This window comes from Larus michahellis, chromosome 20 (genome assembly GCF_964199755.1).
Source record: "Larus michahellis chromosome 20, bLarMic1.1, whole genome shotgun sequence".
Taxonomy (NCBI): Eukaryota; Metazoa; Chordata; class Aves; order Charadriiformes; family Laridae; genus Larus; species Larus michahellis.
Window position 1 is genome coordinate 8,334,164 of NC_133915.1, and position 24,411 is coordinate 8,358,574.

At 43.9% G+C, this 24,411-nt stretch overlaps 2 protein-coding genes across 3 annotated transcripts in view; one reads left to right on the forward strand and one right to left on the reverse strand.

The window, feature by feature from the left end:
• Positions 1-11,177, reverse strand: part of KAT6A (lysine acetyltransferase 6A) — a 41,648-nt gene extending 30,471 nt beyond the window's left edge. For both annotated transcript variants that reach the window (XM_074563562.1, XM_074563561.1), the window contains exons 1-3: positions 11,059-11,177; positions 9,249-9,298; positions 8,365-9,135 (exon numbers count right to left, since the gene is read on the reverse strand). In XM_074563562.1, the coding sequence (XP_074419663.1) occupies positions 8,365-8,967 (603 nt within the window). In that variant the 5' untranslated portion in view covers positions 8,968-9,135; positions 9,249-9,298; positions 11,059-11,177. The remainder of the gene's footprint in view (positions 1-8,364; positions 9,136-9,248; positions 9,299-11,058) is intronic.
• A 3,981-nt stretch (positions 11,178-15,158) lies between these two features.
• AP3M2 (adaptor related protein complex 3 subunit mu 2) lies at positions 15,159-23,814 on the forward strand. Its single transcript, XM_074563566.1, has 8 exons — positions 15,159-15,530; positions 17,674-17,845; positions 18,343-18,480; positions 19,022-19,107; positions 19,647-19,780; positions 20,659-20,866; positions 21,654-21,798; positions 22,140-23,814. Exons 1-8 carry the CDS (start codon positions 15,258-15,260, stop codon positions 22,238-22,240), a joined length of 1,257 nt encoding a protein of 418 aa, XP_074419667.1. The 5' UTR covers positions 15,159-15,257; the 3' UTR covers positions 22,241-23,814.
• The last annotated feature ends 597 nt before the right edge of the window (positions 23,815-24,411 follow it).

The window sequence follows — 24,411 nt, forward strand, 5'->3', positions numbered from 1 at the left end:
CAAAAGGAACTGTGAATGAGAACTTCGTGCACGTTAAAAATATCTATCTGATACAAGGCTGCTATTTGTAGTTTTACTCAGGATACCCACACATATGCAACTACGGGAACAAATTCTACTAATTTTTTGAAGCTCTACCACCTTGAACATGAGATTGGAGGGAAAAAGAAAATAAACACTCTGCATATAATTCTTCAATATCAAAATCCACTGCTCAATACAACACTCTCGACAGTAAGATACACCGAAGTCCCATGTTCTTGACCCACGGTCCTCACTCAGTGCCATTCCCCGCACAGATCATTCCCACATGAGCAGCCTTTTACAGCAAGTGTGGCAAAACCCCACACAGGCGCAGATAAAACCTTTTCCAAACAGGTCTGCTGCTGGGAGACTGCCCATACAAAGGTACCCTGAATTTGCAAAGCCCGGTGAAGTCTGTGCTGAAGTAAGGCAAACAGTCACTGTATTTTTATGGATGTATATTTAAAAAGTAAAAAATAAAAAATCGGTAGCAGCATACAGCAAGTGCATTTACTTTTTCCTGAGATCGCTCTAAAGATTTTGCCTGCATCTTAATGATTAGCAGCTTCTGAAGCTTAGTCATTGTAACGCTGAGCAGCAGATTTACTTTCTTTCCTTCCACGCACACCTTCAAGGAATTCACTACGAGTCCCGACAAGCTCAGAGCACTCCACTCAAAACACCTCCTTACTAAATATTCAGGATTGAATCTCAAAGACTGAGGAGAAACCTAACGCCTGGGAGAGGCTGCATATTGTTGAATAATTTTAATTTAGCTGTGTACTGAGATCCATACTTTGTTCCATCCCATTTTCAGAAATACAGTGAGCTGGTAGAGGTATTGATAATGAAAAGTTTTAGCAATTCATAGGTCTTCATAGAAACATGCTTTAAAGATTCAGCATTTTCAACTCAGAACTCATCGTTCATGCATGGGTCCGCAGACTGATTAACTGGCCTTCAAGGGAAACTCAAAACAAGCAAGTATATTATCAATGGGATTCTGTTTGCTATGCAACGGTCAGTCTTTTTGGACACCCTTCTCCCTCCTTTCTTTTCAATCTCACTACAAGTCCAGATTTACCACAATAGAAGTGACAACGGAAAGACTGCCAGCTGTTCCAAGGAAAGGTGTTCACATAGTCAGAAAACATTGGTGAGGACAGAAAAATTAAGTCAGATTTAACAACAAATAAAGAGAAGACTTGAGTAGGTGAAAGGAAGGCTAACATCACAACTCATTAGGATAAATTTAGTTTGAAACCCTTTAATGAGGCAAGGAGGAATAAAACATATCTACCCACCTACTCCACAGAGGACAAGAGGTCAAAGAAGTCAGCAGCGTGTCATATATACGATTTGTTTATCAGATTTTCTGTTGATTGCATATTTGTACTTATTTTAAGAACACGGAGCCTATATTTCAACTAAAATTACATTACTTGATTTAATATTTACACCTTTTTAACTGTTTTTCCCACCACCACTATGACTTAAGATAAAATTGCTGGGCAACCAGGGAAAGGGCAGGGACAGAATTACCTGCCCTCATTCTCTCTGCTCTTTCTTCCCTTGCTACATAACAAAGCTAGCACTGGAATCAAGCCATTGTTTATTAAGCACTGCTCTCCATCACCCACCCTCCTCCCTGACTGACTATACTTTAAAGCTCTGTAGTAAATAAGGTTCCTTTATTAAGAAACTTTAGAGATTTGTCGTTCCATATCTGCCAACAATCTCCAGGACAGAAAGGACTAACAATGGGGACCCAGCCAACATATTGGACTAGTCTCCTCCTTTTCAACCAGCTGCCTGATACTCAGCTTCTGCTGGAACCGTGTCAGAGAATGCCGTTAAAAACCCTTCTCCACAGTAGCCCCCCACTGATGCAGGTACACATCACACCACCTGATGTCTTCCCACAGTCACAAATTTTGCCTTTAAGTTACCATTATTCCAAATACTGCCAGAGCGCCTCCTGGTATCATTCCACAACATTTCATCCAAAATGCACCATCCTGTAGCACCCATTCATAGCTGTCCATGATAGTAACGTTTCTGACATGCTTACTTTTGTTCTATTACTAAGAGCTACTTCACCTGTTCACTAATTGAGTGAATCAAGTTCAAAGTAATTTTTCAGCACTTGAGTTTACAGAGTTACACAGAGTACAGATGGAGGCCATCTGTTATCAACCATGATTATTTTTTAGACAGAACTACAGCCTTCTCTTCTACAGAATGAGCTGGAAGAGAGTGAATCCTAATCCTGCTCCAGCTGGGAGCCAAAGCCTGAAGAGTGCCCTTGGAGAGCAAGGGTGAGCTCCCAAAATGTAATTACAATGCTCTGGTTGCAGATCATTTACGTACTCCACCCAAAACAAACCAATCCACAAATAACTTCCTTACCAGTAATGGGACAGACAGTCCTTTGCTTTAAGACATGGAATTAACAGTTATTAACCTAAAACAGGCACAATATAGTAATAGCTATTGTATGCTTAAAGGCCTTCAAAACAACTAGGATGCCTTCAAAGCACATGAACTTTCGAAAAAGAAGTTTGGCTTCACGTGATAAACACAAGTGCACACTGGGATCTAGAACTACTATTTGCAAACGGGAAGGCCTAAAGGATGCTGCATGTGCAGTAACCCACAGTTTAAGTGACTGGTAAGTACCAACAGGTATAAATAGCAACACAAAACTAGGAAACAGACATGCCACAAGGAACATGTGAGACAGCAGCATGGGGAATTCCTCCTATTTTTCAGCCATAGAAGTTTCTCTCTTTTTTTTTTTTTTTTCAGGAAGCACTTTCAGAATTTTGTTTTAATACTCTCAGCTGTACTGCAGGACAATATTAAGGTATTTACTTAGAGGTTGCTACAGCCATATCCAGTTTTAACTGACATAAAAGACTATTTCAAGGAGAATGCAAATGGAGATCAATTAATACCATCTGTATTTTCCTTTTAATTGTGGAAGAAACAGTTCTACTATTGTCTTGAGGTCAAATTTCAAATGCTCTGGAAACATCCAATGTGTACATCAATTATGTCAACGTCTCCTTCAGTTAGCTGATGTGTTAACATATTTTTTTTAATAATAACAATTTTACAAAAATTCTTACAGCCTTTTAACCTGTGTTCTGTAACAAGTGTCAACAAAAGCGGAGCACGCTGTCCTTATCTAGAGCAAAGTTATCTATTTCAAAATTTCTGATCAAAACAGACTGAAAGCACTGCAATCTGCAATCCTTTCCCCCAGCATTCTAAAGACGCAGCCCACAACTGCACGAGAAGTTTCTCACAATTAAATACATGATATACATTTGATAGCCATACATAAGCATCAGATACTCAATTATTTTTTGGGCTTCAAATACACAAATAGAGCATATCGAACTAAGTGCCTACAAGAGAGAGAAATCAGTCTTTCTCGTCTGGCAAATGCAACCCACCGTTTGTGCCAAAAAGTAATCAAAGAAATAAACGTATTAATGGTACAGATAAAACAGCAGGTTGCATGGCCAGCTCAATAGCACGCAACCAGAGCCTCTGATGATGCACCAGTTCACAACAGACATGATTAACAAGGCTACCGCCCTGCACTGCCCTCTCTGTCCCTTCATCAGATATCTCTCCCTCCAGCAGCAGCTGCATTTCACAACACAGAACATTAACTTAAACCAACAATTTCATTTAATAGTAATAAACTGGGCTACAAACTGCAGGAGCCAAGGAGCAAAACACCACATGCTTTATCTTTGCAATGGCTGCAGTAACCTCTGGCAGAGATGCAAGGTGTCAGTATGAATAAAATTAACTTTCTGAATCATCTCTACAGCACCTGCCCCAATCATGAACAAAAAAAAAACCCCAAACCCCAAACTAATAACTCAATGAAGTGGTGGTGAAATATCCCAGAAAATTTCATCAAGATACTAAGTTTTTTCTCCATACTCATGTAAGCCTTTCTATTCCCAAAGATGTCTCAACAGCCAGTATATGTTAAAACAGCATCGTTTATTCTGTTCAGCTTTTATAAAGGTCACAAAAAGAGTCTGCCCTCAGCTACCTAAAGATACATGGCATTCATTTAAAGATAAGTTATGGTTTCCAAAGCAGCACCAAAGAAATTTTCTCCCACCTCAGAAAAAACATTCTTTAAAATAATAATTAGTAGGAAGTTTCCAAAGGCAAAACTGTTCCTCTGAACCAATACTAGCATACAGCAATTTTTCCTCAAGAAAAAAAAAAATGCTTTAAAAAGTAAAAACCCTGTTTCAGTCCGCAAGTATACTAATTACACATGAAACAGAAGTGACAGTTATACTTTAAAGAAATCTTTCATGCATATTTAATCAGGGCTTTACAGCAGAAATTGCACTGTAACAGCGGGATTACTTATTTTAGAGTCTAGCTTGCACAGTATTGCTCATTCCCTACAGATGTCACTGATGGATGGTGGACTCGGCGCCAAACGTTCTCTGCTCCATGCTTATCACCTCTTTGGCTGACCTGATGCGGGAGGCACAACACGTACACTTCCCTACTTCCAGCTATGTTGAAGAGATAGTGATGCCTGATACCTACCAAGAGGCAGCAACTCAACCATCTTCTCTTTCATTACAATTTCAGTATGAACTCCCTTTACTTTTAGGTATTGCAACAATTTGCCACCACCCCCACCTTCTTGTTTTCCACAACAGGGGTAGGCATTGTGAATCTTACCACTCTGTCACCTCTCATAGAAACAACGCCCAAGTCCAGCATTCAATCCAAAACATGACAAGGAATGCAAAAATAGCTGTTAACTGCAATTCCCATTTTAGCTTCTAAACTACAGGAAACTGAAAAGAAAGAAAAGGCCACTTCCCTAAAGCCCACACATGAGCACCCATAGCGCTTAAAACCGAAATTAAAGACACCTTCTTTTGTCAACCATTGTCACTAACAGATAAGCAAATTTCAGCACTGAGCTCTGCCCATCAGCATGTTGGTTTTTTTTTTCCGTTTGCTTGTTTTCATCCAAGTAGCGTTTTTAGGCCAGGGATTTCAAAACCATAATGTCAGCAGCATGTCATTACTACTTGGTAAAGCATGATAACTTGCCCTTGAACACTAGAATGTGGTATTCACAGAACACTGAAATAAAAAATAAGACCTGGAAAAAAACAAACAATACTTACTTAAACAAAGCTTCTGTAGTGTTGCTTTACGTTTATTTTGTTTAAAAAAAATTTAAGCCTCAACTTTCATAGACCTCCTGCAAGGTACTCAAGTTTCGTAATACACAGGAAACTATTCAGAATTGAATCTTCACTTCTAGGCATCTAAACAAAGTGACACTACTAACAAACAGGCAGGTAAGCACTCACAGCTGAGTGGAAACTACATTTAAACAAATGAAAGAAAGAAATATTACACCTTTAAGATTCATAAATTTGGATCATATGATATATGGAGAGTTCTTAAGTGGATGTTAAAGACCAAACAGTGCAAGGGCAAAAGATTAACAACAACACACAAGAGACATGGGTCATTAGGATTTCTCAGGTTTGGGAGGCTGAGCTTTTGTTCATGTTGTTGCCAAGGCTCTTCTAAGAATCAAAAGAAACACTGTCACAATACTCCCAAAGAATCTGTACTGAATAATTCCATTGAAGAAGAAAAAGGAAAAAAAAACCAAAAACAAACAAACAAACACGAAAACCCAAAACCCCTCACCACTCTCAAGCACCTAGTAAGTCAAGAAAATTACTACAGCATAGTAAGCCTTTTCCACCTGCGTAACTGGTTGAGATTTAACACAAAATAGTAGAGTGAAGGAAGATTACGACATAGTGTCTGCATTAAAAAAAACACCACCACCAAACGAAAAAAACAACTCAAAAAGCAAACTGTCTTAAAAATCTTATAAAACAGAAACTGATCTTTTAGCTGCCACTGACTTGCCATTAATGCTGGCAGAATCGTACAATGTTTAGAGCTTGAAGAGACCTTAAAGCCCACCCAGTGCCACCCGCTGCCCTGGGCAGGGACACCTCCCACTAGGTTGCTCCAAGCCCCGTCCAACCTGGCCTTGAACACCTCTAGGGATGGGGCAGCCACAGCTTCTCTGGGCAACCTGGGCCAGGGGCTCACCACCCTCACAGCCAAGAATTTCTTCCTGATATCTCATCTAAATCTCCCTTCTTTCAGTTTAAAACCGTTACCCCTCGTCCTACTGCCCCACTCCCTGATCAAGAGTCCCCCCCAGCTTTCCTGGAGCCCTTTTAGGTACTGCAAGGCCGGTAATCAACATATAATCTACATAAATGTTTTAATATACCTTGAAAATGACTTAAAAAACTAGTATGAAGCTGAGCATGGGTTATACAACAGCAAGATGATACATGTAGAGCAGAAAATCTGGATGTTAGTTTAATACATACCAAAAAAAAAATAATCAGAATTTATTGAAGAAATCACTTGCAAAATTTCTGCTATAGCTACTACGCATTCTAATGTTACTATCAATCCTTTTAGTGTTCAAGCTGCTCAGACTTGAACAGGTGGAAAGGAATTAGGGAGCGCATCTAACAGCCCAACACACATGTACATATACGCGTGCATTGTTTATACACACACAGGAACTTGACACATATTTTTTTAAGGGATAAAAAACAAGCCCCCGACCAAATTCAGCATTTATATTAGCTCATATTATCATTCACCACTCTGATATATCCCATTTTAAGAAAAACCCAGAGAATGCTTCATTGGAAAGAATATCAATCTGGTCTTGAGTTTTGGCACATTACAAGAAAACTGAATAGGCTGCAAAACATACTGTGTTAATAATAATATGCACAGCTAATATTTTCCACTGTTACTACCACTCTCAATCCAGCTGTCTCATGTGCCGGGCTTGTTTACATCCAGTTTTCATACCATTTTACAGCTATACTGATTTCATTACAGATACAGTTGGAGAAGTACATCGGAAACATTTGTAGACAGAACACTTGAAAAAGGGCAGAGGAAGCTGCTGGAATTTTCAGCACAGTAATTCTTACTTCCTACGTTCCACCAGCCCACAACAGAACGCTCTGACTAGTTAAGTACCGTGTCCACAGTAGAGCTCCCAGAGTTAAATAAGAACTTCAGAGAAACTTTAGTGGTGATAAATCGGCAGAGATTTTAAATTTTGGTTTTTTGAGGAAGAGAACTCCTACTGAAGTTTTAAGCCTTCAAATCCTAATAGATCATAAAGCAGCCCTCTCACCAGAGATGCAGCTGACTTGAAAAAATACAAACTGCACACATTCGGAGAACTCATCCCTGAAGGGGATATTTACAACAACAAAAAATTTCCAACACTGCTGAAAAATATATCTATTATGGATAGAAAAAATAATTTTCACATTCTAGAAGTCCTGAAGACTAGTATTGCAAAGATATGAATTACTGGCAAACTGTTCTTCAGTAAACAAAGCCAGACTTCTGCCTTACTTTGCTTCCACAGTAGCACTAGGACAGGAATGATACTGACTGGGTATGAATTTCACTCCAGCAACTTCATCTTGAGGTTGGAGTGGAGGGTCAAAGACCTTAGGCATGCAGAAGGATGGAAGAAAGGTGTGTGTGTGGGAAGCATAAAAATAAAACAATAGAAAAATACTTTGGTTAGTACAGTGAACTGTATTTAAGAAGGGTGGGGGGAGGCACACAAAAGGGAACAGAAGTCCATGAGTGCTCATTCTAGCGTTTCCACACTCTCTACATCCTGATTTCACTCTTCTCTCCAACCGCTATATCCTATATACCTTTTCTTTCTATTTCACAACAAAGCTGTTCTGGGACAGCAAGTGATTTCTTGGTTGTGTACAAAGAAAGCTTATACGACAGCATTAGGTGGCAACTGATAATCAGCGCTTCACTATGTTATCTGTATTCAAATAAGAAATCGAACTGTCAGTCAAATAGAAATGTAAAAATAAGAGATGATCACAAGTTTGCTTTGCAAATCCACCTTACCTTGAAATGAGGAAGCTTACTTCCTATGTTTTGCTAACATAACTAAAGTAAGACACATTTAATTCTGCTGTACAGAAGTGTTAAGAGGTAAATTCCTCACACTAGTTCATTTGCCATTTTCAGGTCCAAAGTACAAATTATGATCTATTACACCTCCTCTGATCACACTTCGAAATTTGGACACAGTAGGATCCTAAATGAACATTAGTCATTTCTAACTTACAAGATGCCAATTAAACGAATCACTGACCTCAAACTGCAACTCTATTGACACATTTCATCAATCACAAGAAAATGCCCATGCAAACCGGCTCTTACCTTATCCTTCTCATGGGGAAGGAGACACACTGGAGGGAGACAGGAAAGAGACTCAAAACTCTCCTTCCCGTCAGCATTAGTGGTTGCTTTAGTGTTGAGTTGGTACAGAGGTCCATCTTTAAGGAGCCTACCATGGCCAACAGCACGTTTGACAGCTAATCGTAATTGCTGGTGAAAAATGGAGGCAGCGCTACCTCCAAATAACGAAGACACATCTTTCTGACCTTTCAGAAAGCGCTCGATATTCTTCAAGGATGAGCCACTAGACTCAGCCAAGCCCTCAATTGCCCGTTTGATAAGTTTATTCCAGTCCACGTTTGGTTTACCATCCAACTTGCCATGGTTCCGAGGCTTCGGAAGTGCTATTCTCCCAGGATTATCAGGATCCTTGTAGGAGTTGAGACCCTTGTTGGAGACTTTTAAAATAGTTCCATCTTTAACACTCAACTCTAACTGTTCCAGAACAGTTTTGCGGTCCAAACCGTGCGAAGACGACACTGCATTGCATATCCTCTCCTCTGAAGGACGCTGTTTTTGCTTCTTTACCTTTTTGATTGCCTCCAAAATCCACTCTGTGTACAGCGGGTTTGCGAGTTTTACCATGGTGAAGAATTCTGTATATCCATAGAGTCGTTATCCTTTATCCCGATGTTGAACAAGTTTCACACGATGAGAAAACAGATTCTCGAATGATGGGAACCAGCTAACCATAGCATACACGTTTTCTGTTCTGAATTACTCCTCCTTTCTCAAACATTATTTGTTCTTGGACTGAAAAGAGGAAAGCAAAATGATTAGAAATTTTCTCATTCTTTCCAATAATTCCCATAACAGCTTCAGAGAAAGTTTTTCCACAAAGGTATAAAGATTTCAGCATATCTCACCTCAAATTCTGGTCTGCACACTCACAATCAGAAGAGCTGTAACATCAGGCCTGGAAGAAAACAAGAAGAGAGATATTTCCAAAGAACAGTTAGAAAAAGAAAAAAAAAATTAGCAGCCAACGTTAATTCATTAAACACATAGCAGAGTTTTAATCCACTACTACAATTCTGAAACACTGAATTAATACTTAAGGTATCATCTTCACTACTAATAAAAGCATGGTTTAACACTGAAATAACTCCATCCAACCTAGAGGAAAAAGCGTGCCCTTTTTATTTCAATCCATAAGTCATCATAAATTCAATACCAAGTTTTACATCATTGCTGAGCACAACCTAAATTAATATGGGGGGTGGGGGAGAAGAACCCACAACAAAGATGTTAAAAAAGCAGCAACTTTCATCATTTTTGCACATGGAAGACACTGCCTGAAACTTCAATAGAAAGCAGTAGGAACAGCCAAGAGTCTTGAGCAAACAGCAAGAAACTTTCAGAGCACCTCCAGGACTGTAATCATAGGTCTGATTCCTTCCTGCTAAGAAAAGCTATGACAGTTCTTCCATCAAGAAAAAAAGTGAAGAAACGCAGATGGAGATTGTAATTAAATGTTCCACTTTCAGAGACCGTAGAAAAGAAGAATACAACATTATAATCTTCAGTATAGATGAGGCACACTGAAAACACTTGAGGACAAAGTAACAGGTGACCGTACACAATGAAGAAGGAATGCTTATGACACTACTAATTAAATATGCAGATGGAAGGGTACGAGGCTCTACTTCACAGCCTTTAGTTGTCTTTAACAAAGACTTTTTTCTAAGTGCGATAACAGTATGCTGAACTGAAGTTCTACTGCAAAAGTACACTAACCGACAAGGATTTATAAACTTTTTATCACAAGATATAAGATTTTCTGCAAGGGAAGTTTTATTCAGGAGCTAGTCGTCAACACAGTTCTCCCATTCTGCTTTCTAGTAAGTACCAAAGAATTTATCAGCGCACAGACCGCATTTGCATACAAGCATCAGCCTCGGCGGCACCGCTCCGCGCAGCCAGTCCCGGGGAGCCGGGACCACGGCTCGGACCGGAGCGGGCACAGCGCTGGCCCGCAGCTCTTTCACCCGGCGAACAACGGGCGTCCAGGGAAGCGCGCTGCCCGAGGCCGGCCCAGTGGGGCCGCCGCGCTCCCGGGGGTCCCGGTCCCGTCCGCTCCCCGCGCGCGGCGTTACGTAACCACCCGGCCCGGCCGGGGCGGCGGCGGGACGGTCCTTGCGCTAGGAGCGGCCCCTGCACCTGCTACCGCCCGTCCCCATCCCCGCCGCCGCCGGCCCCGCGCACGCCGCCCCAAGGGGCTCGCACCAGCGGCATCGGGAGGAACAGAGCGCAGGCCGCAGCCCCGGCAGCCGGTCGGCCCCCACACCCTTCCTCCCCCCCCTCCCGCGCAGACGGGCAGCGCAGCCCGGCTCCTCGCACCGGCTCGGCCGGGCCCGCGCCCGCCTCCCACCGCCGCGCTCTCTCGCCGGAGACAGAGAGAAGCCCAGCCCGCGACCGCCGGGCCCGCACCGCCCGCCTCATCCGCACCCTGCCCTGGCCGCCGCCTCCCCAGGGTGTAGGCCTGGCGGGCCCCAGGGGAGCGGGCGGCCGGGTCCGGGCCTGGCGCAGAGCGGCGGCGGGGCCGGAACAGGCCGCGATCCTGGAGCGCCCAGCGGGCCTCCCCCTTCCCCGGGCCACCGAGCTCGCCAGCCGCCTGTCCCCGAGCTCCCCGGCACCGGGCACCCGAGGCGGGGTGGTCCCGCCAGTGCTGCTCACCGAGGCCTGCGAGAGACGGGAACCGAGAGGCAAAGGCCGGACGGCGGCGAAGCCCGAAACTGACACGGCGGCCATCTTGGGTCCGGAGCTCTGCGGCGGGGGGAGGGGGCGCGAGAGGGGAACAGCCCGCGGCGGGCGGGGGCGCGCGCGGGGAACAGCGCGGCGGGGCGGGCGCGGCCGCCGCCGAGAAGAGCCGCGGAGCCGGGGCTGGGGCCGCCGGTCCGCGGCAGCGGGAGGCGGGGCGCGCCCAGGGCAGCCCGAGCGGGCACTGCCGTCCTGGGGCCGGCTGCCGACGGCGGCCTGTGGCCCCATGTGGGCAGAGTGCGCGGGGCCCGCTCGGGCGGCGCTCGGTGAGGGCTGGCTGGAAAGGGCGCTCGGGCGGGAGCCCCCGCGGGGAGTCCCCGCGCTCCGGGCCCGCGGGGGACACGGCTGCCGGGTGCTCCTGCCGCCGCCGGGCAGGCGGGAACGGCGGGGCGCGGGCCGAGGATCGCGCTGTGGCGGTGGGTGGTCGTAGGCTGTAAGTGCGAAATCCACCTCTGGGGCGTAATTAATCTCGCGCTTGGACCGGCGACTCGGGGTTTTGCCGACGTGAAGGTGCGGAGGGGCGGCGGGATCCCGAAAGAACGGCGCCGTTCAGCCCGGGGAGGGACGGCTCTGCCCTTGGGCATCTTTGTGAGGTAATTTGTGTAACTTTCTGACACCTTCGATATGTTTTGCTTTGTAGAGTAAAAATTCGCTGTTCAAACATCAGCTGTTCTCCAGGGAAATAACCTGGGAGCACTCTGGCCTTGGCCGCGTGGGGCCGGTGGTTGCCCCTGGAGCCCAGCGGGATTTTCTGATCGGGAGCGGATGGTGGCCCTTGGCCCGTGGTTCTCTGGTGCCGTTGGGCTGGCAGGTGCTGAAAGTTGGCAGAAATGAGCAAAGAGCAAATTCTCATTTTACAGCATTCTCTCCTAGGTTATATCTGCTTGAAAGAGTCTCATTTTGGTATCCATCCCGAATGGCTATGTGCCGCATGCAGTTCTCTGACCTTTTCTAACCTCTATCTGAGCTTACCCATTGTGCGTACACATTACGGAGCATTTTTCAACATTGCCTTTAAGGACACCTGTTGTGTAAAGTTTCGTGCGAGCTTCCCTTTTTAGAGACGAAAAAACCTTAAGAAACGGTGTGGAGACAGACTTGGTAAAGCAAACTTGCGATGTTTGCTGAATGGCTTTCTTTAGTGTCTTGAGATGAGAAATTTCTCTTTTGAGCAAGAGGAACTCTTTTCACATTTTAAGAGAATAGGTTTTTCAGTGTGAAAGTTAAACGTTCTCAGCGAGTTACTGGCTACTTGAAGCCAATGGAGTTTGAGATGCTATTGCACAAGGTACTGTACAAACAGTTCTCTTTCTGCCATGTAGACTGTACAGGTCTGGCCTTGTCTTGTCAGGGTTGGGTTCTCCCTACGAATTAATCTCTTCTCCCACCTCTTACTGACTCTTCAGAATTTGCGTGGCTCTATGCCGCATGACTTCCAGTGCCTTACGTTACAAGGCTGTTGTGCTGTATCCAGAAAAGCTAATGGAGATATAAACATAATTTCCAGATAAGAAAGTAAAGCAAGACTAAGAGGATTCAGCATATAACAGTGAAATCCAGTTGTGTTTCTTCAACACAGGGTATCAGTCGGCTCTATTCTGTTTCAGAACTGGCAGTGGGTTATTATTAGCACCCTTGCAAAATTAATTGGTTTTGTTGACTATTATAAATTTTAAAATGGCCTGTTTTCTTCTACTCTCTGTTTTATTTTGCAGCATAGGCTAACAGTTAAATCATCAGAATTCCTGCATATGGCAAACTACAGATGGTAGGGAATTGTTTTATCGTAAAGACAGCACGCGGACTGGCAACACCGTTTTGACTTTGGCTGTGCTTAGGTTTCTCTGGGGGTAGTAGCGTAGTACTGTAACTAAAGTATAGTACCCTTCAATGAGCAGTTTTCAGGCAGTCAGTAAATTAACAAGCAAAATGAAGTTCTGTTCTGGCAGCATCTTCTGCCGTGTTCTCCTTTTATGTTCCAGTTTGTATAAGCTCCCAAGGCACTGTGGAGACTGACTTTCAGAACAAAACATGATCTTTGTGCTAACAGTTTGGAAGCAGCCAGGCAGCGTTTCTGCATCAGTAAACAGTGGTGAAACTACAAATTGTTCTCTGCAGGTGCCAGCAAGACATCTTAATAAACCTGTCTGATTTTAAAGCAGAAATGTATTTTCCCTTTTCCCTCAACAACCTTTTCCTCGGTGTGCAGAAATAATTAATTAGCCTATGGTTGCTTTTGTATTGGCACCAGCGTTCTTGATGGCTAAAGAAACTGAAGTAACCATAGGAAAAATGCAGAAGTGACAATATCATGAACTGGGTGGAATACTAACAATTTTGGTGATGGGTGCAAGCAGTCAGAGGGAAATGTCAGTTTTTAAGTAACGTATAATACAGTCAAAACTGAATTGCATTTCATGAGACAAAAAAGAAATGCCTGTATTGAAAAGACATGTCCCATGACTGTTGGTTTTAAGGTCCAGGTTAAAAACAGAAAGGTGTGAGTTTCTCGGAGAGCCAAATGTATAAAGGCTTTATGTTGTTGGTCAGTTTAACTATGTGCTGCCGCTTTCTGTCTGTGATACCTATATGACTCCCAATAATAGTCTCCAACAGCCTCACAGACGGATATAATAATCTTTACAATACCTTCATGTTAAAAGTAAAGTGCTTATATTAAAATCATAAAGAATTGTACTAAATCTAAAGTGGTGTAATTACAAATTATTACCCCTTTGTTGATTCATTACAGTAATTTGAATTAGACATTTAAAAAACATTTGATGTTTAAAAAATGCATTTGATACAAATCATGACTGTAAAAGAGAAATTAATATATAGGTCATTTCTCCTTCATTATTTTCTGCTGCTGTAAAAAGCTCATCTACCGCTTGTTATCTGATACTTTAAATAAGGATGTATGCATACAGTAGTATTAAAAGGTAATGTCAGAGTAAATAAATTGACCTCCGAGCCATTGGGGGGGGCGGAAAATAGGTACGACATATCAATAGAAAATAAGATCTAATATAAACTCTGAACAGTGCAGTTGTTTTGCATTCTGACATAATCCATCCACGAGCTTTCTCATCTTCCAGAATTGGTGGTGTTGCTCATTAAAGGGTTTGAAGTGCAGTTGGGTGCAAAGACTCAGCCCTGACCTTTCCATGCTGGACCTTTATTCCCCTGGAATAAAGGCTGTACGCTTAGACACCTTATTTAAAGGAACAGAAAGGACTTATTTTTCATTGTTCTTGTATTTATGTTTGTTCCCGGCAGAGTAGTAAAATTGGAAGATTATTTGTAATGGCATCTGCCTGACTCGGAAGTGCAGAGACCTGCTGTATGAACATGGAATGCCTGCTCTTGTTCCGCACAGGAATCGCTTGGCACAGGGTTTAGGTGCATTTTGCACGACAATTGTCACTTTCGTGCCAGTTGGATTGTGTTTTCAGTAGCGTTAATACTCTGTGGTGAACAAAGCAGCAAAATAATACAGTGGAGGATGTTCGACCAGCTGCTCCTCTGCAGAAACCGGGCCACTTAACACCTTCTGTAGACTATGCGTAGCTGCCTACCCCCAAAGCGGGCACGGTTCTGTGCCCAGCGTGGGGCGTTCTGACCGCCCGGTCGGGGGGGCCGGGCCGGGGGGACGCGGGGCTGCCTCCGCCAAGAGCCCGTCCGCGCTGCTGCGGCGCGGGAGGGCGCGTGGCCGTGGCGCGGCGGTGGGCGGGGCTCCCCCGCGGCGCCCCCTGCCGGGCGGCGGCGCGTGACGTGTGGTGTCGGTGGGCGGGCGTCTCAGCTGGCGGGGCGTTGCTGGGCGCGTGCCCGAGCAGGCTGCTGGCCCAATCGGAGCCGAGGGCGGCGTGCCGTTCGCGTGCGTCATCACGCCGCACGCCTCTCATCGGCCTATCGGGCGCGGCTGTTAGTGGGTCACCCAGTCAGCGCGCTCGCTGGCCAAGCCCCGTCCGGGGAGGTGAGGGGGAGCTCTGCGCGCTGCGGGGCGGGGCTGGTGGCAGGGAGGGGGCGGGCACGCGGGGACCGTGAGGCGGTGCGCGGAGGGGAGGCCGGGCCGCGCTCCGGCCGCCGCTGGGGAGGGCCCGGCCGTTGCAGCCATGATTCACAGCCTGTTCCTCATCAACTCCTCGGGGGACATCTTCCTGGAGAAGCACTGGAAGAGCGTCGTCAGCCGCTCCGTCTGTGACTACTTCTTCGAGGCGCAGGAGAGGGCCTCGGAGGCGGAGAACGTGCCGCCGGTGATCCCCACGCCGCACCACTACCTCCTCAGCGTGTACCGCCACAAGATCTTCTTCGTGGCCGTTATCCAGAGCGAGGTGCCGCCTCTCTTCGTCATCGAGTTCCTGCACCGCGTCGTCGACACCTTCCAGGTGAGGGTCCCCGGCCCAGCCCCGGCGGGGGGCGAGGGGGAGCCCCGGGTCACTGCCGTGGTGTAGAGGAGAACAAGGCGGTGGCAGGGAAAGGGAGCTCTTCAAGTTAGCAGCAATTAATATTCTCTCTTTTTCCCATTTCTTAACTCACATCCTGAACCTGCGAGGATCTCGAGTGTGTCTCGTGGGCTTGCGTGGTTGGGAACGCACTGCTTGAGATGGTGATGGATTGGAGATAAGCCAGTGTGCACAGGAAGGACCTTTCACCAGTCAAGACTCATATTTCTGTTTTGTCAAGGCTCATATTTCTGTTTTGCAGCCTGGTCTCTTCTGGGAGCTGTGGACTAAGACCAAGCGGGCCTTGTTCTCACAAGGAGGTTTTGCAATTTGTATCCATGTCACTTAGTGACAACCGACCAAAGTACTTATATCTAGTGATATTCCTTGGAAGCGTATCCGCTTCCTAAAGAAGTGAGTCACGGGAGTTGCCCCAGAGCAGCCATATTCCCTCTGCGCTATGGCTGACATGCCTGCTGGGCAGTTTAGGGAAATAGTGAAGATGTCTGTCTGCTGCCTGCCAAGAACAGGGGTGTGTAGTCTGGATTTGAAATGTCTTGTGACCAGCATCCCTACCAGAATACAGGAAATATGGGTATCATGTGAGTTTTTGCTTCCAGGTGCCAATCGGAACACGAGTGTAGGCTGAGTTATGTTTCACTCAGTTCAGGACATGGATTGGCTGTTCAGGCCAAAAGTGTACTATGTCGGTTGTTTAGGCCTTGTTTTTTGTGAGAGGACAAAGGCGTGAGTGTGTCGTCCTCACTGGCTTGGCTGTATGTTAAAACCTGATAGGTCTGAGAAAGAAATAGCGTTTGTAGTGCAGGACTAGCGTCACAGTTTATGTACGCTCACGCTTTGTGCAGAATGCCTGATCTCCTTGTGTTTGTGTGCGCTTGATCGCTCTCCAGAAAGATGCATGAAGTCCCCATAGAATAAAACTATGATTACATTAAATGTTCAGTTTTTTAAATTGCTGAGTTATTGGGAATGCTTCCCGTAACATATGCCGAATCTGAAATATCTCCACTTAATTTCTATACCTACATTGTGTTACAGATTTACCATTTGACTTGGTATATTTTTCCTGCAAACTTTAATATTGCTAATTATTGTTTTGGAGTAGAAGTTGAAGAAACAGTAGAGGAATCAAGCTGGGGAATAAATTAGTCTGAGGATCCTTTATGATTCATGTTCTGAGGTTCTGCTTTATACACCTCTTAAATTATGAGGAAGGGGAGTTTTGATACATGGATTGGATAGAATTATTTTTCAGGCTTCTCATAATACTGGACTTCTGCTATTAGTCTAATACATCTTAGGATATGTAAGCAGTCTGTGCATCCCGAGTGGTATCAGAATGAAAAAACACAGGTAGTGTGCTAGACAGACTTCAGAAATGTTCTCCTATAAAACAAATGTGGACTTAGGCAGAATATGCAGAGGGTGTGAAGCTGTGCTTCCCCTATATTCCACGTCAAAACAAATTCTCGAAAATATTCACAGAATTGAAGTTAACAATTGTAGTATTGACCACATGTATGCAAGCATTATAACAAAAGTAAATGAAAAGCTTTGAGGAGGAGAGGTTGAATTCCTCAAACAGCAGTGCTGTCCGGTTAAAATATTGACAGTAATGTAGGTAAAGACCAGCTGAGGAAGGATATCTGATACTGGAGTGTAATGAAAGGCATAACTGCACGTAATTCAGTAATGGCTGCAGGAAGTAAGTTTTTCATATTAAGGTGGCTGCTTAATTGGTTGCAGCTGAGCCACTTTCAAGTGCTAATTAAAAGATCTCTTAGCTATCAAAGGGAATCTTGTTATACAGAAAGGAAATAAGAGCGTATGATGATGCGGTGATTTGCCAGCTCTCTGGGGTGGTGGCAGAGGTATGCTCAGAGCTGTGCATGTCTGTTGGAGTGGTCAGTCTGTCTGATGTGCTTGTACTAATACATGGAGATTCAGTGTTGTTTCACCTCCTCCAAGAAGAGGATTGATTTATTTCTGTGTGGGAGGACACCAAACTGAATGATCACTAAGATTCTCTTTCAGAGGTTTTTGAGTAATTATTTCTTTTGCACAGGATTATTTTGGTGTCTGTTCAGAGGTGATGATCAAGGACAACGTGGTGGTGGTTTATGAGGTGCTGGAGGAGATGCTGGACAATGGCTTTCCACTGGCAACAGAATCTAATATTCTTAAGGAACTGATAAAACCTCCAACTATCCTGCGAACAGTTGTCAACACCATCACAGGTACAGGGAAACAAAAAGTAGATAACCTAGGGAGGCCATGTGGCAATATTCCTGCATAAGTAAACTAGAACATGTTGTTCCATACCATTCTAAACCCCAGCATAGGTGTATTTAAGGAGTCCTGTGTTAGTGCTTTGAGGTTCCTTCTAGTTCCAGCACAAGCTGCGCTTTTTTTTATCCCAAACAAACAGATTACATGTCCAGTTACAGCCATGACATGACTTCCTGGATGAGTTAGTTTGGTGTGGGTTTTTTGTCGGGGTAGCTTTATTTTTTAGTTACGCTTCCCCGTGCCTTACTGTGGTATGTTTTAGAGTTGGATGTAAGAGAGAGATAAATTGTAGAACACAAACAGTGAGTCTGGAAGAGTAGTTGCTCTCCTACAAAGAGAAAGAGGTTCTCAGGGATTAATTACAATTAAGTTATAGGAGGGTAATTACTTGTTCTGGAGCATTGTCTAACTTCTGTGGTGGTTGTGATTGCCTTTCTTTTTCCAGGAAGCACTAATGTGGGTGACCAGCTTCCTACCGGACAGCTATCAGTGGTGCCTTGGAGACGTACTGGTGTAAAATATACCAACAATGAGGCATATTTTGATGTGGTTGAGGAGATAGATGCAATCATTGACAAATCAGGTATGGAAGTTGCTTCTGGCTAAGACAATGGTAACTTGTCCTGATAGCGCCTGAAGAGAGATTTAGGTTTTCAAAGAGGAGCTCCCTTATCGAAGGGTGGGGGAAACTCTATTCCTATTCTTACTCTGGAACGTTGCCAACTCATAGGTGTTATTCAGTCACAAATTTTATAGAAGTACCAAGGTTTTCACTTGTCCTCGTTCCTGAGGTCTTGTAAGCAATTCTATATTAGGAAGATAGAAGGTGAACGAAGATTGTGCATAGCGCTATCTCCTTAGTTTTTGTGCGTTTTAGTCTTGTTAGGGTTGGGAGCTATTGTCCTTGGCCATCAAAATGGACATTGCTGGTGCCAGTGGTTCTTATTTATATGGACCTTCTCCGGAAGTGGTTGGGAATGAGAAAAATGTTGAGCAAGCAACATAATGAGCCATGACATTTCATAAAGATAATAAATTTCTGTCCTCCTCATTGACAGATTTTCTACATTGTGTTTTGTTTGATCAGGTTCACATAACTTCCTGTGTTTGCTTTATTGTCGCAGGTTCCACCATTACTGCTGAAATCCAAGGGGTGATTGATGCTTGTGTCAAGCTGACTGGGATGCCAGACCTTACCCTTTCCTTCATGGTAAAGCTCAAGGATGTATCTTTATTTAAGTATTTTGAAAAGGGTTTCCCAGCCCTGATACTAGGTTCTCAGTCTCATGCTGATGGATTCCAGTAGATCAGAACCTCGGTATGCCAAACAAAAGCGAAAGAAGTGACAATGGAAATGCATAGTGAACTTCAGCAACTTTGAGCCTAAAGGTTTTATTTTCAGATTCTTTGTTAAAAGTACTGTTAGTGTGTGCTGTGACTAAGTTTCTGAGATACAGTGGTGCTTTAGGCAGCTATCCTAAAGGGCCATCTTTTTTTTTTTATGAGTATGCATCAATGTAATTATTTGACATGACTAAATTTTCTAAAATAGGATAGAGGTTATTGAGTACTGCTATTGCACAGATGTAACAGCACCAAACAGATTATCGTGTCTGAATGGAGATACCTTCAGATGGGCAGAGTGCGTCAAATGGTAGACCCTTCATGGATAGAAGACTGAGGAGAAGAAGAGGAGGTTATTTTAAGTAATACTGCTTTCACTAACCTTGTGACTTTCTTTTCTTTCAGAACCCTCGGTTATTGGATGATGTTAGCTTTCATCCTTGTGTGCGTTTTAAGCGCTGGGAGTCAGAGAGAATACTCTCCTTCATTCCACCTGATGGAAACTTTCGCTTGCTCTCCTATCATGTTAGTGCTCAGAAGTAGGTGATAAATGTAGTGCTGTGAATTACAAAATTTGGATCTTCCTGGCTGAAGGGGGTGGGAGGGGAAAGGAATTACTTTTACAGATCAGGTGGCATGTTGTGCCAAATGAAGTAGAGGCGCATTGTAACGTGCACTTTTCCTTTTTTAAAACCTGTGTTTTGTCCTTGATTAGAGCAGTGATTCCATTGTTTCTTTTTGGTCAGCCAGCATTTTTCAAAGACTAGTAGCAGATAAATGAACTAGAGAGGGAAAGAATTAGGCAGTATGGAGTAACCAAGCTGTTGATTTCCTAAGTTTATAAAAAATTTTCAGAATAAAACAAGATAGTTTGGTAATCTTGTTTTTTTGACAGCTCTCTTAATAGAATTACAAGTTCTTGTCTGCTGTTTGCACTCTTTTCTACTAGAAGCAGCTTACCAAGTACTAGTTGGGGTTACAGATGCTAAAGCATTTTGTTAGGCTTTGTCAGACTTTTCAAGTAAATGAAAAGGAGTGGGATATCTAACCGAAAGCACAAACGTGAAGTTCAAGTGCTGCTGTACTACTGCCTGGAATTACTTGCCAGCTTGCTTGTGACATGCAAAAACGTTCCTCATCCTTTGCTCAAGTCTCCTGTTGTGCTGGATGTAGTTACCTGTCTGGTAGAGGTAGAAAACTAAGACATGGGAAGCTTGATTAAAAAAAAGTGTAATTACGACTTGAGAACAGGATTATGACTTTGCTCTTAGATCAAACAAATGAGTGTAGGATTTCCTTTTCTTTTAAGAAGATTGTTTTCCAATGTTTTCAGTGTGAAAGGCAAGGACTGCATCAGGAAAAGCAATGACGAAGGTGAGAGATTGACAAGGACTTTCTGTTCGTGTCTTTATTCTAGTCTTGTGGCAATTCCAGTCTACGTTAAACACAACATCAGTTTCCGTGATAACAGCTCACTGGGACGTTTTGAGATCACAGTGGGGCCGAAGCAGACTATGGGGAAGACTGTAGAGGGAGTGATGGTCACTAGCCAGATGCCAAAAGGTGTCTTAAATATGACCCTTACACCCTCTCAGGGAACACATATCTTTGATCCAGTTACAAAGGTGAGACGAAAGAGAAAAATTAGATATTTTTTTAATCTTTTTTACCTTTCGGCAAATGAAGTTGAGCTGTTCATGCTTACACAAACATGTCCTTGAACGTTGTTTTTCTGAAAGCAGTATCTTTTCTTGGGGTGAGGAAATTGCATATTAGAAGTTGTCTTAATCCCCACAACAAATAGCTTGGTGTCTGACTGGAAAGTAGTTCTGGTTGCTTGGTGTGTGCAGAAAATCCAAGAACTGATATTGTATGATGAGGCATTCGTCTGGTGGATGCTTTACAAACTTCTGTATGTCTAGTTGTCATGCCTAGTACTGTATGTCCTTTGCAAACACTGAGGATTTGGGTTGGTTAGTGGGTTTTTATTTGTGTTGGGGTGTTCTGGTTTTGTTGTTTGGCCTGCCCCACCTCAACTTCACTTCTTTTCCTTATTGCAAACTTAAATTCGATGGTTTACCTGGAGTAGAGCCTCAAGCAGCACTGCTTCAGCCATTCGGAAAGGAGGCAATTCTGCATTATTGTTGTCACTGTTACACATAGGAAATGGGGCCTGTAGCACAAGTAGTGAAAATATCATTCATGGTAGGCTTTTGGGGAACCTCATGGAAAGAGAGGGAGAGAGAACAAAAGTCCAAGGCAGCTGCTCCTTAAACCTGTACTGTGTCTGTCCAATATGAAAGGCAAGATACAAAGACAAAGATCTTTTCCATAAAGTAACAAAAAGGGGACTCTTCTTTAGAGGGTGTTACGGCATTTCTGCTTCACTGCTGCATTTTCTGTCCCTTGAAGCTGCTGTCATGGGATGTGGGGAAAATAAACCCCCAGAAGCTGCCAAGCCTCAAGGGGAGTGTGAGCTTGCAAGCTGGGACATCAAAACCAGATGAAAACCCCACCATTAACTTGCAGTTTAAAATTCAGCAGCTGGCTATATCTGGTAAGTGTCAGGTAAAGAAGCTGAATATTCTCTGCTGTGGCAGTGCTCACTCTGCACATAGCTGAAATAGCTCTGCAGGCCTTCTGAAGTACATTCTATCTGAAACATGTTCTTCAAGTAAAAAAATTGTGTGCTTTGACTACAGATATGTGGATTTGTTCTGTAAGGAATTATTCTGACAATGAGCAGTTGTCAGCTTTTCTCCGTTCTGTTTACTGCTTGCTAAAACTTTCCCTGTGCTTTCTGCACTTCTAGCGTGATCTTCTGTTCCTTTATCCTGAAGGCCTGTCTGCTTGCTTTGTGTCAGCAGTCAGTCTTATGTTGTGTTTGTTTGCCTTTAGGACTGAAGGTGAATCGCTTGGACATGTATGGGGAGAAGTACAAGCCCTTCAAGGGGATAAAATACATGACTAAGGCTGGCAAGTTCCAAGTCCGAACCTAGAGGATTCCGATAGTGAGGAAGAGCACTTTCCTGTTTCTCCTGTCCGTGGCTGTTGGATGCAGCCTCTTACCCCATCCATCTGTTTAGGGTTGCTCCCTTGCCTGTAGTAGCATGAGCAGGAGAGCCAGTGCTTAGGGTGCTGGGGAGCAGGGAAAAGTAAGGTTGACCTGAAACCATCTCATCCCTAGATGAATCTCAAGTATTCGGAACAATGGCAGATGGGAGAGGTGTTCAGGTCCCTTGGGATTAGTGAGTCGGCTACATAAGCTTGTATCACCTTCATTTTGCTGTCTTAAAAGAAATTCTAGGGATTTGTTGCCTTTTGTAACTCCTCTTCCTTATATTTTCGTTGGCTTTTATCCCTTTGTAGATGATACAAAGTTGAATTTCCACAAATTTCAACTCCGGTGCGATGGTCTGGCATCTGCCCTTCCCCAACACTGGGTGTTAGGGCGGAAAGCTGTATAGTTCTTGGCAGCAGAGAGATCATCTAGCCATTCTGCCTCAAAGGGACTGGAAGAAGTGGAAAGGTAGATTGTCCCACCCAGGATGGGAAGTAAAGAAGTCTGAGATTGGGGATGGTGCCACAGAGGGAGGAAGGGAAGAAGTGGATGCTTTTTCTAGATATTTTGTAAGCCATCTTGGTCATCAGGTATCTTGAATCTCTGGAGATAGACTGGAAACACATCCAAATCTTAGTATGGTATCCTATGAAGGTGTGACTGTAGCACGTGTCATCTTGTAACTGATGGGTGGTGCCATCTGAATGTATTTTTGCTTCTCGTATTTCATCAGTGTTTGAAGGTAGGGATTCTCCTAGCTTTTTTGGGGAGTCAGGGGAGAGGCAGGAGAATTTTTGTGGAGACATAGCACTTTGATGGAAACTGAAGCTGTATCTAAATGAAGACGATCACTATCCTAGTAACTTGTTGGAACCTCCTTTTGCCTCTGCCTGCCTATTACAAATGAAGGTGATACTGTTGTTCTCCTGCTCGCTGATATCTTTGAGATAATTGTGTCCTGGTACCTTTGTAGTGTTTCTGGCTGTCCTATCTCATTCCAGTTCCTGTACCACTCAGCTGCTGTGCAGGTGGATTCAAGCCTACGCTGGAATTTTCACTGGGACCATCTCTTCTGCAGGATCTGTTGCTGCACCTGCCCATTCCAGTCTGTGCTGCGTCTTTCTGTACAGCATAAATATAAAATGAGAGGCATCTGCACTATTCCATATTGTCTGTAATGTGCTCTTTGGCCACTAGACGGCAATGCGTTTTATCTGTGGTAGCAGAACTTGTCCCTAAGATGCTGTACATGCGACTACAGCATCTGTAAGGTGGCTGTCCACCATGTACAGTTCATGCTTGTGAACAGAACAAGGTGACCCTAAACGAAGGATAACATACATTCTGGTTTGCATGTGATGGATACTTGCAGTGGATGAGTGGCATCTTGCATGTGGAATTGCAAGTCCCAGTGCAAATGATGAATGCCATAGCAGGTGGCCTTACTGCTGAGCATGTTCAATGCAAATATAACCTTCATCAAGGGCATCAATAAAATTCATTTTCACATGTCATCTGCGTCATTTCAGAGTGGTTTGTGTGGGCTTTACAAGAAACACAGTTGGTATTTAAGGAGGAAGGTTAATTATGCCAGTTGGATTGTGGGTAGTGGGTGCCTTAGGGAGATAAATGTCTTTATGCAATTGGGATTGTCAGTTTGGGACTAAGTCACTGTCTGAAAAGCTAAAATTAGTTACTTTCTTAGTAATTTTTCTTGTTGTTTCCTAAAAGGAGAATGTCAGTGAAACTGTCTTTAGGAATACAGCTGAACCATTTTTGTATACTAGGTAGGGTTTCTGGTAGCAGGCTAAGGGCTGTGCTTTAATTATGAAGACGGTGAAATACCTCTTCACCTTCCTGCTCCTCAAGTACTAATATTGTCCTTTAGCTTTGTAGCTTTGTTGGTTTTTTTAAGTATCTTTTCTTTCATGTTGAAGTGATTCATGTCATTCAAGATCTTGAACGACTTCTTATATGCATAAGAGTGCCTGGCCCTTATGACAAGCTTTCTCTATCAGTCTGCGATGGCTGCAAGTTCTTATGGAATGAAAGAGTCAGGGCAAAAGGGGTAAGCAGGAAGCAGTGAGATAACTTGGTAGGTGATGATAT